General features: G+C 35.8%; 2 protein-coding genes across 2 annotated transcripts; one reads left to right on the top strand and one right to left on the bottom strand.

The window, feature by feature from the left end:
• The first annotated feature begins 316 nt into the window (after positions 1-316).
• LOC110930143 (protein arginine N-methyltransferase 1.5) lies at positions 317-7590 on the top strand. Its single transcript, XM_022173375.2, has 23 exons — positions 317-590; positions 1703-1820; positions 1918-2027; positions 2146-2235; positions 2316-2390; positions 2640-2731; positions 2885-2960; positions 3054-3140; positions 3233-3317; positions 3406-3497; positions 3602-3637; positions 3728-3796; positions 4526-4594; positions 4719-4772; positions 4867-4941; positions 5058-5150; positions 5239-5342; positions 5792-5840; positions 5921-6007; positions 6091-6196; positions 6294-6381; positions 7025-7118; positions 7199-7590. The coding sequence occupies exons 1-23, from the start codon at positions 456-458 to the stop codon at positions 7280-7282; spliced, it is 1968 nt and encodes a 655-aa protein (XP_022029067.1). The 5' UTR covers positions 317-455; the 3' UTR covers positions 7283-7590.
• Positions 7591-8537: 947 nt separating this feature from the next.
• Positions 8538-15705, bottom strand: LOC110930142 (ubiquitin carboxyl-terminal hydrolase 26). The gene is made up of 15 exons (XM_022173373.2): positions 15555-15705; positions 15232-15347; positions 14003-14602; positions 13634-13889; positions 12423-13135; positions 11817-11925; positions 11546-11727; positions 11189-11473; positions 10869-11076; positions 10703-10774; positions 9970-10194; positions 9632-9904; positions 9417-9558; positions 9131-9316; positions 8538-8763 (listed from the first exon to the last, which is right to left on the bottom strand). The coding sequence occupies exons 2-14, from the start codon at positions 15312-15314 to the stop codon at positions 9204-9206; spliced, it is 3261 nt and encodes a 1086-aa protein (XP_022029065.1). The 5' UTR covers positions 15315-15347; positions 15555-15705; the 3' UTR covers positions 8538-8763; positions 9131-9203.
• Between the last annotated feature and the right edge of the window lie 2407 nt (positions 15706-18112).

Raw genomic sequence — 18112 nt, 5'->3', positions numbered from 1 at the left:
CGTAATTTACTCTATATAAACACACAATCATTCAACCTATTTAAAGTCTTGCCTGACCTGGTGTTTTAGGAGCATGCCAAGGCCCAAATTCAACCGAAAGTACCGATCTCGAAAATAACAAAAAACAGGTAAAATACCGTACCGTACTGAACCAAAAGCACCGTTTCCAAAAAAACACCAAAAAATGGGCACCAAAATTCGATTTGTACAATACGGCATCCGGTACCAATTACCCATCCATGTATATTTTATACGGGGACTAATTCAGAAGACAACTTTGAATACAGGGACTGAAAATTCAAAACATTTGTGAAACAGGGGAATATTGTAATTCACCTAAAATGACGACAACAAAGGCTTCGTCAATTAAAAACCCTAAACCCTAGCCATTCTCCATTTCCGGTAAACTAAAACCCTACCAAATCACTGAAACCTTCGATCTCGCACTGTGCAAAATGCCGTTGGGAGATAATTTAGGTGACAAAAGCGACTCCAGATACTGTGGAGTCGAGACTGAGTTCAATGATGACATGCCTCATGTTCTTTCATACAACATCAATGGCGGTTTTGACTTTGTTGTAGCTCCTTTGGTTAGTTAGTTAGTTACATTTGCATATGTTTCGTTATATGTGTTGTATCTTGTTGTTCTGTTTCATCTGGTATCATTGTGTGCAATGATCTATGCTTTTTACGGATGTAAAAACAGCAAATTTAACATTTTGTTGTTAAAATTTTGGAAATTGGTAATGGTGATTTCAAGCTAGGTTTTTTGGACATACTGATTGAACTTGGTAATAATCAATGTGGAAATATTGTTTTTTGGTCTTGAATATGGGTAGGGGTGCAGCCGAGGCTCGAACTCTAGCTTGTTTTACTTATGAAGCTCGGGCTTGGCTTGTAGGTAGTTTTTCAAGCTCGAGCTTGGCTCGGGCTCGACTCCTTAATTATCTATTAGCTTATATATAATTTAGTACTTTATTTCATAGTTTTATAAAGGAAAAATTACAAGTTTTGTCCTTTATCTTTATACCACTTTTCAGGCGGTGTCCTTTTTAACGAATGTTGACAGGCGGTGTCCTTTACTAGGTATTTTGTTGCAAGTTTAGTCCTTTACACCCAACCCAGTTAAAAAAACCCTGTTAATTGTTGACAGGCGGTGTCCTTTACTAGGTATTTTGTTGCAAGTTTAGTCCTTTACCTAGGTATTTTGTTGCAAGTTTAGTCCTTTACACCCAACAATTAACAAGGTTTTTTAACTGGGTTGGGTGTAAAGGACTAAACTTGCAACAAAATACCTACTAAAGGACACCGCCTGTCAACATTCGTTAAAAAGGATACCGACTGAAAAGTGGTATAAAGATAAAGGACAAAACTTGTAATTTTTCCTTTTATAAATAATAATTGTTATTCTTTGAGTATATTTTTAATTTTAATATATTAATTAAAAAATTTAAAAACAGTGGGCTCGTTTAGGCTCACGAGCCTGCCCGAGCTGATAAGTGAAGCTTGGGCTCGTTTAAGCTCGGCTCGTTTTGAGGTTTTTTTTTTGAGTCAAGCTCGAGTAGCTTGCGAGTGGCTCGGCTCGTTTGCACCTCTAAATATGGGTTTAGTGAGCACATCATATGCAAAATTTGGTTGGTATTGAATTAATGAAAGAATGTTATTTATGAAATAAGTTACGAGTCTTGATATTGTGTTTCAGATGGAGCCTGGATACAGGGCTAGTATGGTTAATAGTGCTAACAGGGAGTCAAGTGTGCTTCCTTTTGCTGGATCTGATTTGGTGTTAAGCCCAGCACAATGGAGTAGTCATGTTGTTGGTATAACCTTATCCCATAGTTGTTTAATATTTTAAAAAAGAAAACATAAACAAAGATCTTTTTAGCAGCAATTGTAATGGTTTCTATATCTTATCAGGCAAGATTAGCTCATGGATTGACTTGGATTCCGACGATGATGTTCTTCGAGAGGATTCTGAAATTGCTTTGAAGCAAGAGTTGGCTTGGGCTTCTCATCTGTCTTTACAGGTTTTAAAACATGCACAATGGTTTCGGTTGCATTGTTAGCTGTTGAAGAAACTAATAGATTGTTCAATTTTTTTATGCATGCTAGCTTTCGAACTTAAGTATGTTTGTTCTACTTTAGGCTTGTCTTCTTCCTACACCGAAGGGGAAATCTTGTGCTAATTATGCAAGATTTGTGAACCAGATTCTTGAAAACCTTAATAACATGCAGGTATTAGTAGTTGTCTTTTCACATTGTTATACTTCTTCTTTTCTTTATCTTAAATTCTTATTCTTCATTTTGTTCTGAAGTTGTGGCTTAGGATTCCTCTAGTGAAATCTGACGACAATGATGATGATTCCGTGAATGGGACTTCTGATGGCATGGTGAGTAACCTTTTACTTTTAAAAGAACTGATTTTTCACATATATATATATATATAGGATTAGGTTCAAGAGTGAACACTAGTGTAGCTTGCGAACTGAGTGAACTAATCATGGCCATACACGTGTGTATATCAATGGCTAGGATTTGTTCACTCAGTTCGCAAATACACTAGTGTTCACTCTAGAACCCCACCCTATATATATATCTATATATATATATTTTTTAATTTGTAAATTGTGACTTTATAGGTAGTAGAGCCTACTGACTCTTGGGAATTATGGAATTCTTTTCGTGAATTATGTGAACATCACAGTCAGCTGTCAGTTGCCCTTGATGTTCTGTGAGTAGACTAGCTTTCTTTATGCGATCATATAATTTATACAGCTGTCTGTTAATCTGTTATATGGTCACTAAGCATCAACGTATACATTGCTAAACTTTGCTAACTGTATTTTTATGAGCGTTAATTTTTAAGTTACACATGTGTTGGCAGGTCTTCACTACCGTCAGTAAATTCACTCGGGCGTTGGTTTGGAGAGCCTGTCAAGGCAGCCATTGTTCATACCGATGTACGGACTTTTAACGAGTATTTATCTTCTTCTTCTTCTGATCCAATCTGAAATTTTATATTTCAAAGTAACACTTTTTTTCGACTGTCGTAGTCTTTCTTAACAAATGCACGGGGCTACCCTTGTCTCTCCAAGCGTCATCAGAAACTGTTGAGCGGTTTCTTTTACTATTCAATACAGGTATGTATATTTGCTTTTCTGTCCACTTTTCTTTTTCTGATACTGTTTTTAAATCCACCATGATTAACTAGTTTTCGTTCAAATTTTTTTAGATAGTGCTTTCTGGAAAGGCAGTGCACAATCTTCCTGTCGGAAGCTCAGCATCAGCTTCTGGCCAAACTGATAATTACACCCAACGTAAGTTTCCTTTTTGGTGGCAAAACATCAAGATATTAGAACAACATAAATCGATAATGGAGGTTTTGTTTAATGTTCCTTTAAACAGAAGCTCAACGACATGAAATAAGGTCGTATTTGGACTATGTTGGCTATTTATATCAGAAGATGGAACCCCTTCCGGAACAAGAGCGTTTCGAGGCTAGATTTTCAACCCGACCATTATTGAACTGTTTTTACAAATGCCAGATTTTTTTCTTTTACAATTGTATTGTATTAATGTTGACCTCTATTTAATTATGCAGCTTGGTTACAGGGACTTTTTACAATCTCCTTTGCAAGTAAGTTCTTTGTGCACGTTTTTTCGTTTTGGTTTTATAAATTTCTTTATTTGATATGCTTGCAGTTATTCACTTTTCTTTTCATCGCAGCCTCTCATGGATAATCTTGAAGCACAAACGTATGAAACATTTGAAAAGGACAGCGTCAAATACATTCAGGTATCTCATACTTTGTTGGTTTTAAATGGTGACTCAAGATTCTCACATATTCATGTTTGTTAATGCTTATTAACCATAGTTATCAATTGCGACCATTGCGGGCGCAATAGCGAATAGCGATGCGAATAGGTAGATGAGCGCTAAGTTGCTGTAGCGCCTGAAAAGCGGGAAAATAGCGTCATTGTAGCAGGATTCCGACCACGAATTCCGGCTCCGGTGCTGTAATTTCTGCCGGAAACCTACCGGAAGTCAGGAAGAAGAAGAAGAGAAGAAGAATGAGCGGCTGCAGTCTCAAGTCAGGAAGAAGAAGAGAAGAAGAATAAGAGCGGCGCTTTTTAGGGTTAAATAATCTTTTGGATTTTAACCTTTAACCCCTCTATCTTTTCACTAGTTAACATATAGTCCCTAAAACTTGTAAAAAATTACATAAAAGTGTAAAAATAGCTTGTGTATTTTAACATTTAACCCCCTCTATCATCACTAATTTACATTTGATCCTTAAACTTCAAAATCTATACATAAAAAGTATAAAATTAACATTATATATATATAAAACAAATTACAATTAGCTATTTTTTATTTCTTAAATTTTTAACTACCTTATCGCTAAACACAAAATAGCGGGCGCTATTTCGTCGCTATCGCTACGTAGCATATAGGTATCTCGTCGCTATTTGTCGCTATTCGCTATCGATAACTATGTTATTAACGTACACTTGTGATTGGCAGTACCAAAGGGCAGTCAGTAAAGCGTTGGTGGATAGGATCCCCGATGAGAATGCATCTACGACAACCGTTGTAAGCTTTACTCAACTGTTTGACTGTTTTCTCCGTTATTAAAAAGTTATCTGTTTTGCGTGTATTTTTCTAACAGTTGCTTAACTTCAGATGCGTGCTTTGTCTAACCCTAACCGTTGTGCAGGTATTGATGGTTGTAGGTGCTGGGCGAGGACCTCTTGTTAGAGCATCTTTACAGGTAATGCATATATGGTAAAGGTGGTATTATTGGCTTATTTACTTATGAATGGGTTGATTTGGGTTATCTTTTGTCTTTGTTTATTTGTGAATAGGCTGCTGAAGAAACTGGGCGTAAATTAAAAGTTTATGCTGTAGAAAAGAATCCAAATGCAGTTGTTACACTTCATGTAAGTTGTTTCTCAAGTGCTTGTATCACTAAATATATAATATTCCTATTTCAATAAAGTCTGCCTATTAACTTGTATTTATTTATAATTTATATATATATATTTTTTTGTAATAGAGCTTAGTAAAATTAGAGGGTTGGGAAAATATGGTGACGATAATATCTTGTGACATGCGTTGCTGGGAAGCCCCGGAAAAAGCCGACATTTTGGTATGCACTTTTGTCAATTAGCCTATTGTGCACTTTTATTGGTTATTTGATAATATAAATTTTACAGTTTTGGTGTATTTGAATTTAGGTCAGTGAATTACTTGGTTCTTTTGGTGACAATGAGTTGTCACCTGAGTGTCTTGATGGAGCTCAACGGTTTCTAAAGCCAGACGGGATTTCAATTCCATCATCGTATGTACATTATGTTAAGAGTAAATTACAAAAGTCGTCCTTTATGTATGTCACTTATTGCAAACTGTGTCCTTTGTCTTCAATAATTACAGAAAACGTACTCGATGTTTGCAAACCATTGCAAGTTATGTCCTTTAGCCCTAACTCAGTTAATTTTTGTGATTAAATCTGACCAAATGGACCTCACATGAGAGTAAAATGACCAAAATACCCTCATGTGGGGTCCGTTTGGTCAGATTTAACCACAAAAATTAACTGAGTTAGGGCTAAAGGACATAACTTGCAATGGTTTGCAAACATCGAGTACGTTTTCTGTAATTATTGAAGATAAAGGACACAGTTTGCAATAAGTGACATACATAAAGGATGATTTTTGTAATTTACCGGTCAAGTTTTGTTGGTTATTTGTTAATTATTTATGGATTTTTTTATTTCTTGGTTTGTGTCAGGTATACAAGTTTTATACAGCCCGTGACTACATCAAAGTTGTATAATGATGTAAGTTGCTTTTGTAAATTTTATCAGCCCATTTAATTTAAGTTGTATAATATATCATTTATTTAATGAATAAATTGCAGGTCAAATTGCACAAAGATCTTTTACACTTCGAAACTGCATACGTTGTAAAGCTGCACCGTCTGGCCAAACTTTCTCCATCTCAAGCTGTGAGTTGACTGTTTGACTAAACTTAAAAAGTGCGTAATGTTTCACTAAACTATGATGACTTTTATCTGTTAATTTTTGTTAGGTCTTTACTTTTACCCATCCAAACTACTCACCCGATAAAAGTAATCAACGGTACAAGAAGCTTCGGTTTGAGATCCCAATTGAGACTGGATCATTTATTGTTCATGGTATAGTGATTGTTTGGATCCAATAGTGATTCGTTTTGTCAACTAAGAGCATAATCTTGGAGCTTATAAAGTTATAACCTTTAACATCTGTATATAGGATTTGCTGGCTATTTCGATGCGGTACTTTACAAAGATGTACATCTCGGGATCGAACCGACAACTGCAACACCAAATATGTTTAGCTGGTGTGCTTCCATAAATGATCTCTCTTTTTAGCACCTGTTTCATTTTTTCATAATTTTACGTTGGGAATATGGCCTGTAATAATCCCACCTAGACCTTATTGGCCATTAATAATCCCACCTCAAAATATTCCCCCCACCAGTCCCACCTTTCACCTATTTTTCCTATAATGGTCCCCCGTTAAAAAAACTTAACGGAGTTAAGTTTTTTTCCAAATTACAAACATTTTTTTAGGGCTTTTGATTAGAACGAGGATCCGAGTCCATTGATGTAAAACTTGTTTCGAAACGGTGCTCCAAACGATGAAAACGTCGCTTCAATTCGGGTGTTTAAATTTCCAACTAACCAAAATCAAGTCACTTGGAGCACCATTTCGAAGTAAGTTTTACATCAATGGACTCGTATCATCGTTCTGATCAAAAGCCCTAAAAATCTGTTTGTTATCTGGAAAAAAACTTAACTCCGTTAAGTTTATTTAACGGGGGACCATTGTAGGAAAAATAGGTGAAAGGTGGGACTAATGGGGGGAATATTATGAGGTGGGATTATTAATGGCCAATAAGGTCTAGGTGGGATTATTACAGGCCAATTCCCCTTTTACGTTTGGTTTCAGGGTTATTTTACATATTCATGTTGATGGTGCAGGTTTCCAATATTCTTCCCGCTAAGGTCACCCGTGTATGTGAAGGCGGGATCACCCTTGGATTTTCACATTTGGCGGTGTTGTGGTAGTACCAAGGTAAATTGTTTTCGACACATCACTCGACCAACTCTTTTGCCACCTATAAATTTTACGCGATTCTTTTTAATGTGATGTAGGTTTGGTATGAGTGGTGTGTGACATCTCCGACTGCATCTCCTATACACAATTGTAATGGAAGATCGTATTGGGTTGGCTTATAACCTTAATGGGGACCAAAGATCAGCATGCTTTGTTTGTAAAATGTTTAGGCGCGAACAATGTTTGTGAATCGGACAAAATCTAGATATGGTTGACTTTCCATGTGGGTCATGTTGCTAGCCTTTTTGCATGTTGCTTGAAGATCCGTCCGAGATACGGCTCAATGGAGAAATTTTGTTAACATGGCCAACACATCTTATGAACTTAGTATGGTGTGATGTTATCAAAGATTAAGACTTATCATATTTATTGTGTAGTACTTTCAAATTATCATTAAGAATTTAAGATTAAAGAGAAGTTTTCTCAATCACATTAAAAGGTATCCATAGATCATTCATTATATCAAGTGAGCTTTACCGTAATCATTTATGTAGGCACTTATGAAGTTTTCCTTTCAAAAAAAAAATTTATGTAGGCACTTGTGTATATGAGTAGATGGGTGAACACACGAGTGTATATGAGACGCATCGTTCCCAAGTTTATTCGGTAAAAACTCAAACTGAGTCGAGCTTGGACGAGTGTTTAAATTAGAGCTCAATTGCTTAAGACTGGTGGGTGTGGGCGTGGCCAAGGGGCGTTGTTGGCCCTTTAACGTTGGGTGTTGCCCGCTTGGCGTAGCAATAGTGATTGGCGTGGGCCGCTGGCTTGGGGTGACGTCGCTGGCAATGGTTGGCTGGATGTTGATGACCGTTTGGCTAGCCCCTTCCACAACGCCGGCCTGACCACGCCCCTTCCACACTCCACTTTTTTGGGTGTGGACTGATAGAGCCCACACCTGCCACGTGTCAAGTAATGCCTCCAACCCAAGCCCCTCCACACCCCATAATCTAAATGAAGTCAATTTTGAAGCTTAAACGGTGTAAGCTCTAGCTCAATTATCTAAATTCGTAAGCTATTTTAGATTGATCTGGTAAAACTTTAAGCTAAGCCAAATTTTTACAACTTTGGGTCTAAAATAGAGATTATTTAGATAAATGAGCTCAAACCCAGCCTTTTACGTATATTGAGCATAGTTAAGCTTGCAAGCCAAAACAAACCTTTAAACGATCAAAATTTATGCCTGAAAATCTACACTATGGCTCTGACTACACGAGTGCAAAACGAGCCACCTTCATTTTCTCAAGTTAAATTGACAAGGCAGGTATAACTGCAAACCCTTAACCAGAACCAACCGATTTAACCTGGACCACAATTACTCGTTTTGACCACCCATGCTATAGCTTAAATTATAACAATGACCAAATACATGCGGAATCATAAACATGAAAAACCGGTCAATGCCATTGCCACGACACAACCACTAATAGGTACATTATATGTAGAGCTCTGTAGCAAAATAAGACCGTTAAATGGGTCACTAAAGGTACCAAAATAACCAAAAAACACGGTTTTTCCAAACTCAGAATTTTACAAACTTTTAGAAAATGTGCAGAAACCAGATCTTCAACAACCGACTTTGGATTCACAAAAACTTGCAATCCCACTGAAACAAATAAACCAACAAGAATTTAAGTTACACTTATGTCATAAATCACAATAGAGTAAATTACGTTTTTGGCCCCTGTGGTTATATCACTTTTACTATATTAGCCCAAAATAAGAATTTTTAACATATCTGCCCCCATGGTTTCTATAACTAACCATTTTGGCCCCCAAGTCTAGAGATCATGGGGGCCAAAATGGTTAGACTTAGGGGCCAAAATGGTTAGTTATAGAGACCATAGGGGCAGATATGTTAAAAATTCTTATTTTGGGCTAATATAGTAAAAGTGATATAACCACAGGGGCAAAAAACGTAATTTACTCATCACAATAAGATAAAAGATAAGAGGTTAGGTATGAATATTTACCAAAATTTGTCAGTTTCTCTTCTGATATACAATAATACTTGAGATATAAAACATTTCAAGTGATCGATTCTGCTTAATTGTAGCATCCTTGAGACACAGCCTGTGTCCCTATATTCGATGTCAAAAGTGTTCCTCTGAAACCCCCCTCTGATTGCTGCACCTCCATTTTCGTATCAGAAAGCTCTTCTGAAAAAACAAATAAAAAATTAAAAAACGAGTAAAAAATAAGCAAACACGAATAAAACATATACTCATGCTACTCGTGTAGTATTAAACTATTAATTACCAGCAATGTCACGGTTCTCATGGATCTCTGAATCGGTAACCCATAAAACATCTCCGGGGAATATACACACATCAGCAAGAGTAGCAGTTTCCCCATCAACGATCTTCGAACCTTTGTGAAGTATCTGGTTTTCCTTAACGATCTGCAAAAACTCAACTCGGTTAATCTTGGTTCCAGAGCAAGAAAGTTGGCGATAAATAAATAAGAAATCATACCCCAAAAGATTGCCAAATCATCATCTTGAGTTCATATAGAGTTGTAGTGCCAGAAACATTTAAGTTTACTGAGTTCCCATAAGATGTCCTTCTAGAACGTTTAGAGATTCGGCGATTATTTGGCTCTAACATGTTTCCAGAACCTTCTAGGATATACTTTGGCGGTTCTTTTTCTTTTCCGCGAACAAAGCAAATGCATATATCCTCGTTACAGTAGTTTAGTTTCCTCACTAGTTCACAGCTCTCTCTTTCACCAATACAATCTTCACACACCTGTAATAACTTACGTGAGAAAACCATCATACAAAGTACTCTTTATTTTTGGAAATTAAATATACCTCTGGAATAGTTTTCACTGTGGGCCCCTGAGACTCGGTCTCACCATTTGCCTCATCAAGAGGGTTAACGTTTTCCTCTGTGATTGGCGTATCTTCAGACGCCCCCAACAAACTATCTTCAACGCTTAAATCGATTTCAGCAAGTATGCCTCTTTCCTCATTAACGTTCCAGTCCTTGCAGAATAATGTCCAGTCATTTTCAGTAATAATTGTCAGTTCGTCTACCTGCACAATCATCAATTTTGGTTGCTACAAAAGCACTTAAAAAAATTATAAAAGAAAGAGTAAAATGCTATTTTCATCCCTGAGGTCTGGCCAGTTTTGCGACTTTCGTCCAAAGGTTTGTTTTTCCGCATCTGGATCCAAAAGGTTTGAAATCTTGCCATTTTCATCTGACTCGTTAACTCCATCCATTTTTCTTTGTTACGTTAGGGGTATTTCCGTCCTTTTTTAACTTAAAGGGCAATTCGTCTTTTTCACTTTATGTACAAGCATTTAGCATAACGTACAAGTATTCAAAAGACCAATTGCCCTTTAAGTTAACAAAAAAGACGAGAATACCCATGACTTAATGGAGAAAAATGGATGGAGTTAACGAGTCGGATAAAAATGGCAAAGTTTCAAACCTTTTGGATTCAGATGCGAAAAAACAAACCATTGGACAAAAGTCGCAAAACTGACCAAACCTCAGCGACGAAATGGCATTTTACTCTAAAACAAATTATGAACTTACATTGGGGGCCTTTTGAAGAATTACACCACGTTTCCGTATAAGACTAGGAGGTCTATGAAGAAGTCTTGAATGCTGTTTTAGATTATAAAATCAATGCCATATAATACCAAACTCCAAACAGTTGAAAAAAATGTAAACAAGATTCTTTTAAACTACAAAAAAAAACCTGTTCACATTTCAGTGATTCAATGGCGGCATTCAAGTTTTCTGGTTCTTCAATAGAAGATGCATTCTTTCCAACTGCTGTGATGTACGATCGCCATTTCGAAAGCCAAGAAGTAGGAAACAAGTAGTACTTGTTTTCAGACATAAGCGGTACACTTTTTCCAAAAGCTAACTTTTCATGAGATTGACGTTGTTTCAGCTTAAAATCCCTACATGTTGAAAAACAAAGTCAACGAAAAACAGTTTTAGTCAAACATAATATACAAATTACCTAAGAAGATATTTAATTTAATTATTTAATTATTTAATCATTTAAACCACCTTAGGCTATCTTCCATGCATGTCACTTCAGTGAGTTCAACGCAGCACTGAGGGCATACATCAGAGTCAGAAGGAAAAACCGAACAGCCAATCATATCATCAGGCTTTACTTCATTGGCAGATTTATAAATAAAAAGCCACAAATTTTCCGGTACTAGGGCCCGCTTGGCTCCAGGAGCTTGTTCAGGCATAAGTGATCCATGTGGGCACCTGATTGAAGCTGTTGGTCCTGTATCGGCTTCACAAGGTAAGTCAGCATTTCGTCTTCGTACCCATTGACTCAACCTACAATTTATTACAGATACATAAGTTTTAGTGGTTGGCCAAAGTATGCAACGGGTATTATTAAAGCCGTACCATGACTTGGAAACATAGTACAATTGTCCATCATGACATTTCCCAGCAAGTGCTGATTCAGCAAGTTCTCTCATTAATGTTCTTCCGTCTCTATAGCTATCTGCGCTTACTGTAGAACGTGCTGTTTCCTTAAGGCACTCAATGCAGCAGTCATCTTCACCCAATGCGGGACCCCCTTCATACTTGATTTACATATATCATAAAAACTACAATCAGCTATGAGAAATACTAGATAGTATATAGATATATTTAATATCGTGTGGTAAGGTACCTTAGAAGATATTGTATTCCAAGCCTTGGCTGATAACCGTTTCATGGAGCTAACCTTTGAAACCGGTACTTTCCCATGCAAACATTGAATTGGTGTGTTGTCAATCATGCTGCACAAAAATAAAACCATCACATATGAATCATATAGAAACTATGCAGTTAGTATCGCCGATATATCACCGGTTATCGGTCCCCTGGTGAGATACCGGTGCAAAATATCGGTCAGAATATCGGTACCAATATTATCAGCGATATTGACCGATATATCACCGATTTTCACAATCAGTACCTTTCTTCTTAGTTCAACCATTCGTCTTTCTTCTTATTGCTGCTATTAGTGTTTTAAGTCTTAATTGTTAATTGTTAGTGTTTTAAGTCTTAAGCAGTTCCTACTTGCTACAATTGTTAGTGTTTTGCAAGTTGCAAAAGGTTAATTTGTTAATGGTAGGAGAGTATACTGAATTGTTAGTGTTAAATTGCTATATATATAAATTCTGCATGATATTAAAATTACCGATATCCCATTTTTTACCCCATTAACTGCTTCGTATAGAAATTTAACATAAAACCAAAGAGAAACAAAATGTAAAAAAGATTTGAAACTCACGTGGGTTGGATGCTATCTGCCCATTGGCGTAGCCAATCTACCGATATCCACCAAAACGACTCCACGGGTGACTGAACAGGTGCTTCGGAGATTACCGATCTAACCTCCTGTCGTCTCTCATTAATGAGTGCCAACTTGGCATCTTTCTTGATTTTGTATTGTTGACAAGAATCTACATACGATTTGTTCAACTCAATAACTTGCTTCAAAAGATGAGGTGGAAGATAAGCATCATCGTTGAGTTTCTGTTCACCAGATACCATTTGAGGTTTTTGATCACCATTGGTTTGATTCCTAAGAGAATACATCAGCATATATGCATCGGTCGAAGAGAATGTTCGCACATGTGTATTAGGTTCAGAAGATGAAGCACCCATATGGTTTCCATTTACAACACTATTGGGTTCTGCAGAACTAGATTGTCCACCTGGCATAGGTTGTACAGGTTTAGTAGACGTATTAGAAGAACCGCCACCAAAAGGGTGTTGACCCAATTCAGAAACAAGTTCATCATCAAATTCCCACCATAACCCTGTATCTTGATCTTTAATATGAGCTACATAATGGCCGCTGTTAACAGCAGAGCCCTTGTGGATTAAAACCGCAGATAGATCGTATAGCATTTCAGATTCACTTTGTTCAGATAACCATCTTGTCATATCCACTTGCCCAGGAAAAGAAAATGCAGAGGTTATCTTCTTCTTCGTTGTAGTCTGTGAAGAATATAAGAGTGTCAATGAGGATATTTGATTTCAATGTTCAAGAAAGTACTTGCATAAAAAAAGAGTAAAATGCCATTTTCACCCCTGAGGTTTGGTCAGTTTTGCGACTTTCGTCTAAAGGTTTGTTTTTCCGCATCTACATCCGAAAGGTTTGAAATCTCGTCCATTTTACTCCGTTAAGTCAAGGTTTTCCCATCTTTTTTGCTAACTTAAAGGGCAATTCGGTCTTTTTCACTTCATGTAAAAACACCGAATACCCATGAAAAAAAAACAAATTGCCCTTTAAGTTAACAAAAAAGACAAAAATACCCCTGAATTAACGAAGGAAAATGGATGAGTTAACGAGTTGGATGAAAATGGCAAGATTTCAAACCTTTTGGATTCAGATGCGGAAAAATAAACCTTTGAACGAAAGTCGCAAAACTGGCCAAACCTCAGAGATGAAAATGGTATTTTACTCTAAAAAATCAGAAGTACTCTCAAACTTACATTAGGTAAGAAAACACAACGTTTAAGCTGGAAAATAAGAACAGGTGGCAGTGACTGCAGCTTGATGCTACGTGTAGCATTTACACGAGTTGCACATGAACTACAAAAATACTGATTATCTCCTTGAAGCTCTTCAATGGACAGATAGTCGTCTAAACTTTCATCTAGATCTTTTAAACCCTTCACATTCAGTTCCACACCATAAAAATCTTCAACATTTGATGAGGCTTCTGATTGGTTCCCACATTTTGAACACCTAGGGTACCCAATAAGTAACAAAAGATATAAACGGTAAACCATCATCCACATCAAGTGATTATGATTAATTGATTATCATTAATCATACAAATCATATAATATGTAACTTACTTGGTGACATGCGACACACCTCCACGAAAGAGATCTTGAACAACAGTTCTGGCCTTAGAAACTTTTGAACAACTCAAACATTGTTCAAGCAATGAGAAAAGCAATGTAAGGAACTCATGACTATCTTGCTGAATACCATTATCTAACGCCAGTGCTTCAATAAAAGGAGCTGAATCAACAAAAGCCATTTTACTAGTGTGAAGCTGTGCGAAAAGTCGAGCAATTTGATTCAAAACAGGCTGTTGTTCCAAAGCCTCTGCCTCAACCGACAATACACCTTCTCTGAAAGATTTATTCATGTATAAAAACTGGAGTATGCTGTTTGCATAGCACGTAGCTCCAAGATTTGTTAAACCAGCTGGCGTGTCGAGTGAATCGCGAAGATCCTTAGAAGGATCCGCACCCATTGATGACACAATTTCAGAAGTCTTTTGCCATAATCCAGTTTTTCGGTTACCGTTGGGTGGTGGAATCAACCCGCAAAAACAATTAGGGTTATCTTTCGTATTCACTCTACAGCCTTGATTACAAACTGGCTTCCCAAACATATATAGCTGCTTTATATCATCCTTTGACACTTCACCAGACAAGTGAATTTTCCTACCAAGAAAACAAAATAATCAAAACTTACAATTAAAAATCAAATAGACACCAAACTTCATAGAAATACTTCAAAATAGCCAAATGTTGCTGTTAAATCTGTAAAAAAATAAATTATCTCAGTTCTGCATTCGAAGAGTACTAGGTTAAGTTGTCCCATATAAAATCAAAACTCAATATTCTATAAAACAAAGTCCATCCGAGCCAAGCTACCAGGTCCAAAACTATATAACATAAATCAAAAGTTTTTATATAACTTGTGATAACCGGTCCCCGGTCCGCAAACACCAACAGAAAACAGTAATTGTAAACTATATCAACCCAATAAACCCTAAAAGGAAAGAAACATTCTTTCCAAAACACAATCAGACTTTAATTAATTTTTTTAGTAGATTGAACATGTTATTATGTATGCTAAGTTCTATAATAACAGGATCATACTATATCAAACTTTTTTCATCATCAAAAAAAAAAAAAAAAAAAAAATCTAGGTTTTCAGATTCAACAACAACACATAACAATCAATCCACAAAACACAAAATGTGCGTCCAAAATCATATCACAAAACCAAAATCAACAACATTAGCACACTACAAGCGATAAAAAACACAAAATCAAACTTGAATCACCTGTACAAATCAGAAATAACTTCAGCATTATTATCCGATCGTTGCCGCTTGTTTTTGTTGCGCGTACTCGGTCGATTACTCATTTTCTCATCAATCACCTGTCTAATAATCGAAATCTGCAGAAGGAAAACTTCAGTTACCGCAAAAATCAGTTGAAATCGTTGAAGAAACTAGGTTTAATCGATACGATGAGACAAATTAGGGTTTTAGTTGTGAAAAACCGAAAAACGAATTGTTTTGTTCTGGTGAATTTAATAGATGATTATACATATATATATATATATAGAGAGAGAGAGAGGATATAGATATAGATGAAGAATTACCGGTGCAGATTGCGATTGTTGTTGTGCAGAATTTGAAATTTTAGGGGATGATTAAAAATGCGATGAATTTTGCGTCGTGTTTGGGGGAGAATGGAAGATGGTCTAGTCCTTGTTTAATCACCCTTCATTGTCCTTTTTATTTTATTTTTATGTTTTTTTCTTGTGTAATATAAATAATACGATGGTTTATCTGGTTTAGATGCGTGTTCAATACATAGTCGGTTTTAAATAAATATAAGGTGAGAAACGGGATGGGATACGTGTATGTAATAGGTTGATGATTTGGTGAGGGGTAAAGAGAATGAGATAGATGAGTACATATCCGTCTTTTGTATTACATTTACAGCAAATATATGTGTATTTATGTTGTCCTTAGAGTTCATTGCTTAAATCTGATATATGTAGTATTTTTTGTGATACGAAATGAGAGTGAGGAGATAAGAAAAAACTTATTATTTTGATATTTTTGGATAAATTTATATTTTTTTATTAATATTCTTTATTTGTTTTACGGGTTTTAAAACTAAGCATTGTTTTCTTAGGAATTACTCACTTTGAAATCGAATCAGGCTAAGAAATCAGGGGCATGAGAGGGGAGATGGGTGGCAACCTGTGCCCAATGATATTATTTTTATGTAAAGTATATACAATTGAAACCTAGTCGATATTCATGTCGAGTTATGTAGTGATTCATAGTTTTTGCCTTTTGGATGGATCTCCTTAATCAGTTCGACAATGCATGCTAAACATCACATAGCTTTTTATTGACATTAGCTTTATTAATTAGAGTAAAATGCATGGATAGTCCTTGTGGTTTGGTGAAATTTCACCTTTAATCACCAATTTTTCAAAATTACACTCTTAGTCCTTATGGTTTGATAAGTTGTTACTCGGATAGTCCCCAAAGCGGATGAAGGTTACCCGGATAGTCCCTGTGGTTTGACAAGTTGTTACTCGAATAGTCCTTGTCATTTCACACCCACTTAACCAGAAAAACTAACCTCTATCCGCTTTGGGGACTATCCGAGTAACAACTTGTCAAACCACAGGGACTAAGAGTGTAATTTTGAAAAGTTGGGGACTAAAGGTAAAATTTCACCAAACCACAAGGACTATCCGTGCATTTTACTCTATTAATTATTATAACCGAATTGTGTATTGATATAACTTCTTAGGTAGGTTGAGTTCCTAGTTAAATAGTAGGCTGTATCTTGTAATCTTTAAGTGTTACTCTGTTAGTTAATTACTTAGTTAAGTGTTAGCTTGTTAGTTTTAGATGATATGAAAAAAAAAAAAAAATTAAACGAAATGCAATTACAAACCAAATATAAGAACTCTATAAATTTATGAACCGGATCAAAAACCTTGTAGTACACTAAAAAATCCAAAAAATTTAAATGAGTGCTTCAAGCCTTCAATCCATTAATTAAATTTCAATGACCAGACCCAACAATAAATCCTTCATGATAAGATACGAAGACTGAAAAATTTACTCAGGAAAAAAGTTATGAGTTCGTCACAGACGAAACCATCGGTGACAAATTAGATTAGATTGCCAAGCTATACTGAGTTGTACGGTCTTAAATAAACCAGTTAAATCCGTCAACAATTACCTCTTTATTATTAGTTTTGAATGACTAATGGTACTTCCCTACTATTCTACTAATTACTAAATTACATAAAATTATCATTCTTTGCTTGAAATTAAACCCAAAACCTCTTACTAAAAATATAAAAGAACATCTATCAGATCTATTACTGAGTTGCAAGAAAAACTATGTATTAGGGAATGGAAACATCTAGACAAGGAAGTTGGTGAGGCAACGACGTTGTTAGCACTTTTGATTTGTGAACCAACATGGTATCTCCAAGTGCACACCATGATGAGTAACTTTAGTGAAATATAAACAACTAACCAAATAAATAAATGATTAAAAATATAAACGGTGGATATGAGTTTTGAAAGTATATAAAACTTAACGGTTTTATAAATATTTATACGAATATACTAAGTAGTAAATGACACATAAATATATTATGCATATCTGAGTATTTAAAAAGCTTAAATACAAATAACACAATATTTTTATGGAGAATAAATCTGGGCTTGTAAAATATAAAATTAAGGTAAATCTATATCTATCTATCTATACTTTCTATAAAAGGAGAAATCCCAGTAACATAAGAAAAGCTGATGTGTCAGCAGGAGAGGCTGTCTAACAAGCCTTTTCTTATGTCATTATTACATCATAAAGCGTAATATATAAATCACTTTAAAATACATTTAATTTAATTTCAAACCACTGCCTTGTGTATTCAAATGTTAAAGGTCTGGCCCACATTCCAAAGGGCAAACAACTGCCCATCTACAAGAAAGTAGCAGATGATTCCTTTGGCAAACGTATACCTTAGCAGTGGTTTTGAAATTGCGGGTAATTTGAAATTCAAAATGCATGGGGATATGTAATTTTCAATTAATGCATGTCACTCACTCACTTCTGTCAATCATCTTCTTATATAAACTGATTTATATTCTCATTTCACTCTTCATATTTACA

This window comes from Helianthus annuus, chromosome 3 (assembly GCF_002127325.2).
Source record: "Helianthus annuus cultivar XRQ/B chromosome 3, HanXRQr2.0-SUNRISE, whole genome shotgun sequence".
NCBI classification, from domain to species: domain Eukaryota; kingdom Viridiplantae; phylum Streptophyta; class Magnoliopsida; order Asterales; family Asteraceae; genus Helianthus; species Helianthus annuus.
The sequence above is the reverse complement of the archived record's forward strand: the minus strand, read 5'-3'. Positions and strand labels throughout refer to the sequence as shown.

Excerpts from the sequence above, each read along its gene's own strand:
- LOC110930142 (XM_022173373.2), bottom strand. The coding sequence starts at position 15,314 with ATGAGTAATCGACCGAGTACGCGCAACAAAAACAAGCGGCAACGATCG. Across the intron at positions 10,775-10,868 it reads AATCACTGAAATGTGAACAG|CATTCAAGACTTCTTCATAG; the intron begins GTTTTTTTTTGT and ends AATCTAAAACAG. Across the intron at positions 9,905-9,969 it reads CAGTGAAAACTATTCCAGAG|GTGTGTGAAGATTGTATTGG; the intron begins GTATATTTAATT and ends AAGTTATTACAG.
- LOC110930143 (XM_022173375.2), top strand. The coding sequence starts at position 456 with ATGCCGTTGGGAGATAATTTAGGTGACAAAAGCGACTCCAGATACTGT. Across the intron at positions 1,821-1,917 it reads ATGGAGTAGTCATGTTGTTG|GCAAGATTAGCTCATGGATT; the intron begins GTATAACCTTAT and ends ATATCTTATCAG. Across the intron at positions 3,797-4,525 it reads ACAGCGTCAAATACATTCAG|TACCAAAGGGCAGTCAGTAA; the intron begins GTATCTCATACT and ends TGTGATTGGCAG.